The sequence below is a fragment of the Coregonus lavaretus genome (assembly GCF_964263955.1).
Source record: "Coregonus lavaretus genome assembly, chromosome: 25".
Lineage (NCBI taxonomy): Eukaryota > Metazoa > Chordata > Actinopteri > Salmoniformes > Salmonidae > Coregonus > Coregonus lavaretus.
The window spans coordinates 34,082,341-34,094,647 of NC_140012.1; the positions used below are offsets into that span (position 1 = coordinate 34,082,341).

Here is a 12,307-nt window from a genome sequence, read left to right on the forward strand (position 1 = left end):
TGCTGCTTAGATAAGCAAATCAACAGGGACCAGAGAACTGTTTCACTGGGGCTCGGAGGGGCTGTGTGTGTGTGTGTGTGTGTAGGTGTCTGTAGGTGTGTGGGTGTGTGAATGTGTGTATGTGTGTAGGTATGTGTGTGTGTGTATATGTGTGTGTGTAGGTGTGTGTGTGTGTGTATGTGTGTGTGTGTGTAGGTGAGTGGGTGTGTGTGTGTATGTGTGTAGGTGTGTTTAGGTGTGTGTGTGTGTGTGTGTGTGTGTGTGTGTAGGACACAGTGGGAGAGAAGACCGGGAGAAGGATTGCCTTACTGGCATGGTAAAATGGTGACTGTTTGAGGTAATGTAGCATTTATTCATCACTATTACAATGGAAGTCCCTCAATTGTCAGACGAAACTCGCTCAGTTGTCAGACAAAATGCTTTCAGTTGTCAGACAGAATTCCTACTATGTCTACACACAGTGGAAGAGGGGGTAGGAAGACCTTACAAGGATTAAAGACTAAAATCAAGGCACTATGGCCTCCTCCAAAATCCGTCACACCAATATTAGCAAAATAAAACGTTATTACCTGATCGCCCATCCCGTTGGAAGTCCACGTGGTACCACTCCCCATCGTTGACCTTCTTGTTGACCGCTCTGGTCTTGGTGGTGCCTGATCCCATGTCGAGAAGTAGATACAGGTGGCCGTCCAGCATCTCGATGGCAAAGAAGTCCACCTTCAGCGTCAGGGGACTCTTGGAATCCTTCAATTAAATCAAATCATTATTTATTTAAAGTGCATTTAAAAGCACAACACACTTTATAGTAAAACATTTTGAAAAACAATCAGGAGGCAATAAAAGAGATGAATAAAATAACATAATAGTGAAGTCACCTTGGGTGCCTGTTTGGGCTTGCCGTGGCTGAAGAGGAGAAGCCCGTTGGGCTCTGTGGTGCGGAAGTCAAAGGAGATGGATCCCGTCTTCTTGGCGTTCCACTTGTTGAGCGTGATGAAGGACCCGGGGGTCTCAAAGGTGATGGGATCAAGGGTCGCCACGTTCTCGCATTTAAAAGCCACAATGCCGTGAACCTTCATTTTGGCATCACCCTGTTTGGCCATCCTGGAGAGCTCGAGTCGCACGTCGTTGTTTTTATACACAACCTAGGTTGATGGAGGGAGGAAAAGGGAGGTGTAAGGGAGAAAAAGTTCATCCATACGGCCAAAAGTAGTGCACTATACAGTATAGGAAAGGGTGTGCCATTTCAGACACAAGCAATGTTTGGAAGTGTATGACTGGAAATTGACACTGCCATTTTGTATGTACCCCATGTTTGGGTGTGTGTGTGTATGTCAGAATTCTGTTTGCAGAACTAAACCCCCCCCCCCAAGCCAAAACATCACCTCAGTCGAAATACAAACACATAGCCTATTAGCTATACAATTAGCTGCTACACATTAACTCACTACTGGGATTGAAAAATGTAATTTAATACTCACAGAGGGAGACATTTTTGCAGTTTAAAGCAAATTTCCTGCAATTCTAAACATTTTACCATGACTTATGCCATGTTAATATGATATCTGAGTGAGAGTAACTAACAAAATCAATTGTGGCACCCTGGAGGTCAGGGCCCCTGTGGAAAAAATTACAGAGGTCCGGACCTCGGTGTCCTCATAAGTAGTTATGTCCCTGGTAGGGAGGTAGGTAGGGTGATGTGTGGAGGGAGGTAGGTAGGTAGGTAAGTAGGGAGGTATGTGGAGGGAGGGAGGTAAGGAGGTAGGTAGGGAGGTGTGTGGAGGGAGATATGTAGGTAGGTAGGGAGGTGTGTGGAGGGAGGTATGTAGGTAGGTAGGTAGGTAGGTAGGTAGGTAGGTAGGTAGGTAGGTAGGTAGGTAGGTAGGTAGGTAGGTAGGTAGGTAGGTAGGTAGGTAGGGCAGTGTGTGGAGGGAGGGAGGTGTGTGGAGGGAGGGTGGGAGGGAGGCAGGGAGAGAGGGAGGGAGGGAAGGTGGGTGGGTGGGTGGGTGGGTGGGTGGGTAGGTAGGTAGGTAGGTAGGTAGGTAGGTAGGTAGGTAGGTAGGTAGGTAGGTAGGTAGGTAGGTAGGTAGGTAGGTAGGTAGGTAGGTAGGTAGGTAGGTAGGTAGGTAGGTAGGTAGGTAGGTAGGTTGTGTGGAGGGAGGGAGGTGGCTAAGTGTGTGTGAAGTGAGAGATGAGAGTGATGAGAGCTAACAGCTGTACACGATGCAGGTGTTGCAGTAAAAACGCTGATTAAGGCCTCAGCAGGAAACCTGATTAAAATATACCCTGCTGATGATGGATGTGCCTCTCACTACCAATCTACAAACATCTAAATTCCTCAGGCTCCCACACACACACACACACACACACACACACATATACATAAACACACACACACACACACACACACACACACACACACACACACACAAACACATACACACAAACGCACACCCACTGCCCATGCAATGCATTATCAGACTACACACTGACCTCAAAGACACAATGCACTCCACAGGAGCTGACAGCAGAACTACAGAGTTTACGTTCCAAATTGCACCCTATTTCCTATGTAGTGCACTAATTTTAACCAAGGCCCATTGGGCTATGGTCAAAAGTAATGCACTACAAAGGGAGTAGGGTACTATTTGGGACGCAACCCAGAACAACAGAGCAACAACAGCTAGCCTAAAGCTAAATCAGCACTACTTAATTAAATACCAGGCTATAATGCCATTAAGAAGGAAAAATCCACTAAACACTGATGACAAGCATCATCGTACAGCACCGTACTGCCCTGAATAAAATGTACCAATTTAACAATTGTGCCTACCTGATAAGTTGTATGACGCTGTGTGTAGTTATCTGAAAATATGTGGCAAGTATTGTAAGTGGATACTGACAGACAGTAAGACAATTTGGCATGGTATATATGGGCTCTGGTCAAAAGTAGTGCACTTTGTAGGAAACAGGGTGCCATGTGGGACACATTGTAGAGTAGATGGCTCCCCTGACTGCACAGACTGCATTATCCTCACATTATCTTTAACCACCACGGAGTTGATTTGTTTTTAGTGAGTACACACCATTAGAAACAGGGAGAGCTGCCAAGACATGGTAGAAGAAGTGATCATTATAAATGTGTTAATGACTTAATCTATGAGGATTTCTGTAAATATAGTTTCTGACTGCATCTGCAAGGGTTTGTGTGAATACAGTTTCTGACTTAAAGGCATACTTTGGGATTTTGGCAATGATGCAATTTATCTACTTCCCCAGAATCAGATGAACTTATGGATAAAAATGTTTTGGCTCTACATCCAGTATGAAGGAAGTTAGAGGTAGTTTTGCGAGCCAATGCTAACTAGTGTTATCACAATGACTGGAAGTCTCTGGTATTTACAGTACTAGCATTCTAGCAGTTACCATAGACTTCCAGTCATTGTGCTAATGCTAGTTAGCAATTGTGCTAACGCTAGTTAGCAACTTCCTTTAAACTGCACGCAGAGACATACAAATGGTAAATACATAAATACTGTCTAATACACTACACTACACTACCCTATACTACACTCACTACACTGTATTACACTACACAATATTACACTACACTATATTACACTATACTACACTATTGAACACTATATTACACTACACTATATTACACTACACTAAATTACACTACACTACATTATATTACACTACATTATATTACACTACACTACACTTATTACACTACATTATATTACACTACACTATATTACACTATACCACACTATATTACACTATATGAAACTACACTTTATTAAACTACACTTCACTCTATTACACTACATTACACTACACTATATTACACTACACAACACTATATTACACTACACTACACTATTGAACACTATATTACACTACACTACATGATATTACACTACACTGTATTACACTACATTATATTACACTACACTAAATTACACTACACTACACTTGTTACACTACATTATATTACACTACACTACACTTATTACACTACATTATATTACACTACACTATATTACACTATACCACACTATATTACACTATATGAAACTACACTTTATTACATTACACTACACTATATTACACTTCACAACACTATATTACACTACACAACACTATATTACACTACACTACATTACATTACATTACATTACATTACACTACACTACACTACACTATATTACGCTACACTATATTACACTATACCACACTGTATTACACTACACTATATTACACTATACCACACTATATTACACTACACTACACTATATTAAACTACACTTTATTACACTACACTACACTATATTAAACTACACTTTATTACACTAAATTACACTACACTATATTACACTACACAACACTATATTACACTACACTATATTACACTACACTACACTACACTACATTACATTACACTACACTACACTACACTACACTACACTACACTACACTCTATTGCACTACACTATATTACACTACAATATATTATACTACACTATATTACACTGCATTATACTACATTGCACTACACTACATTACACTACACTATATTACACTACACTATATTACACTACACTATATTACACTACACTACACCACACTATATTAGACTATACTACACTATATTACACTACACTGGCCTACATTACACTACCCTACACTATATTACACTACACCACACTATATTACACTACACTATATTACACTACACCACACTATATTACACTACACTATATTACACTACACTATATTACACTACACCAAACTATATTACACTACACTATATTACACTACACCACACTATATTACACTACACTATATTACACTACACTATATTACACTACACCACACTATATTACACTACACTATATTACACTACACTATATTACACTACACTTCACTATATTATATTTAAGCAATAAGGCACAAGAGGCAGTGCTATATCATGAGTACAGTCACAAATAAATGGCGTTATTCAACCCACTTAACTGTGACTGTATTCATGATACATCACTGCCTCGTGTGCCTTATTGCTTTTATAAAACTGTTACCAAAATATTAAAATAACAATGAATTACATATTTTCATTAAAACCTTATTTTGATAAGTGAATTCATACAATTGAATTATTCCACCAGAAGATATAGTCCGGACAAAAATCTGGTTGTTAGTTATTTTGGCCATGTTGCTACAGACGCGACCCAGCCGTATATTATTTTTGCATAGTTGCTATTCAAAAGGATTGGTCATCCGTTCTAAACAAAATCGTTGCCATGCAGGCTGGATAACGTTCTTCTCACTTGCTAGCTAACGAGCCAACTTCAGCTAACTCAGTCACGACAAACATTGAACCTGGAATGACAGTACACTAGCTGCATTTTCATTTGTTTTAGCTTTTTTTGTATTGGTATTTACTTAGATATGTCCATGATAATGACGTTGAAGCATAATTTCGCCTGGCTCAGAAAAAGGCTGGAAGCAAGAGGAAATAATGTGCGAGTTGAGATAAATACAAGAGATGATTCGGACAGCAACATTAACATGATATTCTTATGGAGGAGCAGTGATAATTTTCAGATGCTGCCAAGACATGGTAGAAGAAGTGATCATTATAAATGTGTTAATGACTTAATCTATGAGGATTTCTGTAAATATAGTTTCTGACTGCATCTGTAAGGGTTTGTGTGAATACAGTTTCTGACTTAAAGGCATACTTTGGGATTTTGGCAATGACGCAATTTATCTACTTCCTCAGAATCAGATGAACTTATGGATAAAAATGTTTTGGCTCTACATCCAGTATGAAGGAAGTTAGAGGTAGTTTTGCGAGCCAATGCTAACTAGTGTTATCACAATGACTGGAAGTCTCTGGTATTTACAGTACTAGCATTCTAGCAGTTACCATAGACTTCCAGTCATTGTGCTAATGCTAGTTAGCAATTGTGCTAACGCTAGTTAGCAACTTCCTTTAAACTGCACGCAGAGACATACAAATGGTAAATACATAAATACTGTCTAATACACTACACTACACTACCCTATACTACACTCACTACACTGTATTACACTACACAATATTACACTACACTATATTACACTATACTACACTATTGAACACTATATTACACTACACTATATTACACTACACTAAATTACACTACACTACATTATATTACACTACATTATATTACACTACACTACACTTATTACACTACATTATATTACACTACACTATATTACACTATACCACACTATATTACACTATATGAAACTACACTTTATTAAACTACACTTCACTCTATTACACTACATTACACTACACTATATTACACTACACAACACTATATTACACTACACTACACTATTGAACACTATATTACACTACACTACATTATATTACACTACACTGTATTACACTACATTATATTACACTACACTAAATTACACTACACTACACTTATTACACTACATTATATTACACTACACTACACTTATTACACTACATTATATTACACTACACTATATTACACTATACCACACTATATTACACTATATGAAACTACACTTTATTACACTACACTTCACTCTATTACACTACATTACACTACACTATATTACACTACACAACACTATATTACACTACACTCCATTACATTACATTACATTACACTACACTACACTACACTATATTACGCTACACTATATTACACTATACCACACTGTATTACACTACACTATATTACACTATACCACACTATATTACACTACACTACACTATATTAAACTACACTTTATTACACTACACTACACTATATTAAACTACACTTTATTACACTAAATTACACTACACTATATTACACTACACAACACTATATTACACTACACTATATTACACTACACTACACTACACTACATTACATTACACTACACTACACTACACTACACTACACTACACTACACTCTATTGCACTACACTATATTACACTACAATATATTATACTACACTATATTACACTGCATTATACTACATTGCACTACACTACATTACACTACACTATATTACACTACACTATATTACACTACACTACACAACACTATATTAGACTATACTACACTATATTACACTACACTGGCCTACATTACACTACCCTACACTATATTACACTACACCACACTATATTACACTACACTTCACTATATTACACTACACTATATTACACTACACTATATTACACTACACTTCACTATATTATATTTAAGCAATAAGGCACAAGAGGCAGTGCTGTATCATGAGTACAGTCACAAATAAATGGCGTTATTCAACCCACTTAACTGTGACTGTATTCATGATACATCACTGCCTCGTGTGCCTTATTGCTTTTATAAAACTGTTACCAAAATATTAAAATAACAATGAATTACATATTTTCATTAAAACCTTATTTTGATAAGTGAATTCATACAATTGAATTATTCCACCAGAAGATATAGTCCGGACAAAAATCTGGTTGTTAGTTATTTTGGCCATGTTGCTACAGACGCGACCCAGCCGTATATTATTTTTGCATAGTTGCTATTCAAAAGGATTGGTCATCCGTTCTAAACAAAATCGTTGCCATGCAGAATGGATAACGTTCTTCTCACTTGCTAGCTAACGAGCCAACTTCAGCTAACTCAGTCACGACAAACATTGAACCTGGAATGACAGTGCACTAGCTACATTTTCATTTGTTTTAGCTTTTTTTGTATTGGTATTTACTTAGATATGTCCATGATAATGACGTTGAAGCATAATTTCGCCTGGCTCAGAAAAAGGCTGGAAGCAAGAGGAAATAATGTGCGAGTTGAGATAAATACAAGAGATGATTCGGACAGCAACATTAACATGATATTCTTATGGAGGAGCAGTGATAATTTTCAGATGGAAATGTTAGCAGGCATTGTGTGCCTGTGACGGCTAATACAGCACGGCTTGAAACGCTGCTTGACCAATCAGCATCCAGGATCCAAATAACCAGTTTTATAAAACACTACACTACACTATATTACACTACACTATATTACACTACACTACACTATATTACACTACACTATATTACACTACACTGGCCTAAATTACACTACACTACACTATATTACACTACACTACACTATATTACACTACTGGCCTAAATTACACTACACTACACTATATTACACTACACTACACTATATTACACTACACTACACTATATTACACTACACTACACTATATTACACTACTGGCCTAAATTACACTACACTTCACTATATTACACTACACTACACTATATTACACTACACTACACTATATTACACTACACTACACTATATTACACTACACTACACTATATTACACTACACTACACTATATTACACTACTGGCCTAAATTACACTACACTACACTATATTACACTACACTATATTACACTACACTACACTGGCCTAAATTACACTACACTACACTATATTACACTACACCACACTATATTACACTACTGGCCTAAATTACACTACACTACACTATATTACACTACACTACACTATATTACACTACACTACACTATATTACACTACTGGCCTAAATTACACTTCACTACACTATATTACACTACACTATATTACACTACACTACACTGGCCTAAATTACACTACACTACACTATATTACACTACACTATATTACACTACACTACACTGGCCTAAATTACACTACACTACACTATATTACACTACACCACACTATATTACACTACTGGCCTAAATTACACTACACTACACTATATTACACTACACTACACTATATTACACTACACTACACTATATTACACTACTGGCCTAAATTACACTACACTACACTATATTACACTACACTATATTACACTACACTACACTGGCCTAAATTACACTACACTACACTATATTACACTACACCACACTATATTACACTACTGGCCTAAATTACACTACACTACACTATATTACACTACACTACACTGGCCTAAATTACACTACACTACACTATATTACACTAATCTGGATGAATGTAACTGTTTTTCTGGGTGATTTGTGATGTTTTATTTGTGTTTTTGTATTCTAATGTGTGTATATATTTTGTGTTTAATGTGTACTTTATATTGTATTATACAGGGCACATCTGGAAAATAGACCTATGTCTCAGTATGTCTTCCCTGTCAAAATAAAGGTTAAATTAAAAAAAGTATACAAGTAAACACTATACTATATTACACTACACTACACTAAACTTAAACAAAGGGGTACAGTATACAGACATCTATCTGAATTGTCTGGGTACAGTTTTTATATTTCTTCCCCTTCATATATAATTTTATCTCTTTCAAGAATCAAAAAGAGTTTGAAGAGGGGGCACTGACAAAAGGCAACATACTCAGAACTGGATACAGATCATGTTATCTCTCTTAAGAAACGGTATCAAAAACAGCTTGATAAAAGGGCATTGAAAAATCTGTAACAGCGCCAGGTGCAATTTTCAAATATGCCATGAAAATACATTCTTAGAAGAAAAGGTGCTAAGTAGAACCATATAGGGTTATTTCGTTTGTCCCTATAGGGTAACCCTTTTTGGTGCTAGGGTTCTACCTAGAACCCTCTATTTAGGGTTCTTCATAGAACCCCCTGTATATCGTTTGACCTAGAACCCTCTATGAAGGGTTCTGCCAGGTACCCTCTATGACGGGTTCTACCAAGAACCATTTTATCATCTAAAGGTTCTTCCTAGAACCCCTCTATGTAGGGTTCATCAAATAACCCCCTGTATATGGTTATACCTAGAACAATATATGAAGAGGTCTACCAAGAACCATTTTATAATCTTAACATTCTTCCTAGAACACACTATGAAAAGTTCCACCAGCCTTATTAACCTTTCAAATGTAATTATTTATGACAATACATTACATATACACTATATATACAAAAGTATGTGGACACCCCTTCAAATTAAAGGATTTGGCTATTTCAGCCACCCCCGTTGCTGACAGTTGTATAAAATTGAGCACACAGCCATGCAATCTCCATAGACAAACATTGGCAGTAGAATGGCCTTACTGAAGAGTTCAGTGACTTTCAACGTGGCACCGTCATAGGATTCCACCTTTCCAACAAGTCAGTTGGTCAAATTTCTTCCCTGCTAGAGCTGCCCCTTTGTGTAGCATAAAATGAATCAACCAAGCAATGTACATGCAAAAACATATTAAAACATTATTTTCTGAAATCCCCCTGCAATAGACCATGCTGGGAAATATGAGAGAGAGAGAGAGAGAGAGAGAGAGAGAGAGAGAGAGAGAGAGAGAGAGAGAGAGAGAGAGAGAGAGAGAGAGAGAGAGAGAGAGAGAGAGAGAGAGAGAGAGAGAGAGAGAGAGAGAGAGAGAGAGAGAGAGAGAGAGAGAGAGAGATACTGTAGGGAATTTACAGGAGAATGGTACTTCACTAATTTGTCATCAGACCAGGGCCATAACATCTAGGCTATTACTGCACTGGTGTTTTGTCATCACAACAGAACAGTATAGCAGCAGCTAGAACTGGGACCTGCAGACATATTCTGAAACATAGCACATGAGATGGAGTGTGACTGTGTGACTGTGTGTGAATGTGTGTTTGGGTTTGTTTGTGTGTGTGTGTGTGTGTGTGTGTGTGTGTGTGTGCACTACGCCCAGGCACATGTCATCAATCAGAGTTGCTAAGGCAACTTGCTACTGCTTGATCATATGTCATATGTCATCATCCTGCAACTATTGCCTACAGAACCGGGCTCAGATGTCATCATCCTGCGACCATTGCCTACAGAACAGGTCTCATATGTCATCATCCTGTGACCACTGCCTACAGAACAGGGCTCATATGTCATCATCCTGTGACCACTGCCTACAGAACAGGGCTCATATGTCATGAACCTCAGACCACTGCTTACATACAGAGCAGAGCCAGGCTGAACTGACCTGAGTGGAGGCTTATGTTTACATGTTATCCAACAGACAATTCAGGATACTGCAGAGAGGTTGTCACTCTGCTCACAGGTCACAACACATGGTACTATAGCCTACAGTAGGGCTATAACAGCTACCCACATGAAAAAGTACTATAGTGTATGCTATGGTAGGAATACTATAGTATTCACTGTAGTGTTTATGCTGACTTTACTGTAGTATTCACAGTATTGTTTTTGCAGACTGTAGTATTTACTGTAATGTACTGTAGTATTTACAGTTTACTATAGCATAAATGGGTGTTTCTATAAACGAGGGTACCAGTGAGGATTTCCTACGCTGGACAACTTGTTACAGCTGTTGATAAGTCATTGATAATAATCTGCAAATGTTGATCATGTCATTGCATTAAGATATAAGGGGGAATCATAGCTATATTCAATACATTTCACAAGTTGATTTAAAACCTATGTTTAACCCTTTATCATGGTTGGTGTCTTGACGGATTTGTCTAAAATTGTGTGACATAAAACATTACTTTTCTGTCCTTGCATTTATGGCAGTCTAAGTTGTCATTATATCATATATTAAGCATTAATCAGTTAAATTAGACATTGAACTTGAACCCTGTAAGAATTCTGGATCTATCTATCAGACCGTTTTTTGTATAGAGATCTCAGAAATGCAGTGTAACATTTCGTGTCTCCTTATGTTATGGGGTGAAAACAGTTTTCATGGGCACACACAAATCGAAAATGATGTATGCGATTGCAAAATCAAATGCTTCTAACCGAAAAAGTCACTTTACCGTAATACTTAAAACCTAAATCGATACTGTCATTAACGTGGTTCTTCAATAATTATGCATAATACTTGTTGGATGCGCATTTGGTATCCACCTGATTAGTTATGCCGTGATATTTTCACACATCATCTGATCCAGGAAGGAATTTTCTGAATGACAGTCAAGTGACGAACAGCTGTTGTGATAGCACATGCAATGCAACAACAGCCCAAGTGCTGAAAAAAATGTGTACCGAATATTTTGGTGTCTCATTCATTACGCCGGTGAAAAGAGTTGTGCCTGGATCCACATTGGATCTAATATCCCTAGCGAATTGATATTGTTGTCTGCTTGATTTATAGCAGGGTCTGGTTAGATTTAACAAAGAAAGCATCAAAGTAATGAGTTCATGTTTTTATATGTTTTTGTGCCTTGGATTGGACACAGACTCAACTGTGCACAATTGTATAGGATAGAAGCAACACCCAACACTATTCCTATTAATTAT

The 12,307-nt window shown here is 37.6% G+C and overlaps 1 protein-coding gene across 1 annotated transcript in view; it reads right to left on the reverse strand.

Moving 5' to 3' along the window:
- Positions 1-12,307, reverse strand: part of LOC311100893 (neurexin-1a-like) — a 393,788-nt gene that overhangs the window by 167,321 nt on the left and 214,160 nt on the right. The window contains exons 8-9 of the mRNA XM_084141884.1: positions 876-1,142; positions 570-744 (exon numbers count right to left, since the gene is read on the reverse strand). Of these exons, the coding sequence (XP_083998010.1) occupies positions 570-744; positions 876-1,142 (442 nt within the window). The remainder of the gene's footprint in view (positions 1-569; positions 745-875; positions 1,143-12,307) is intronic.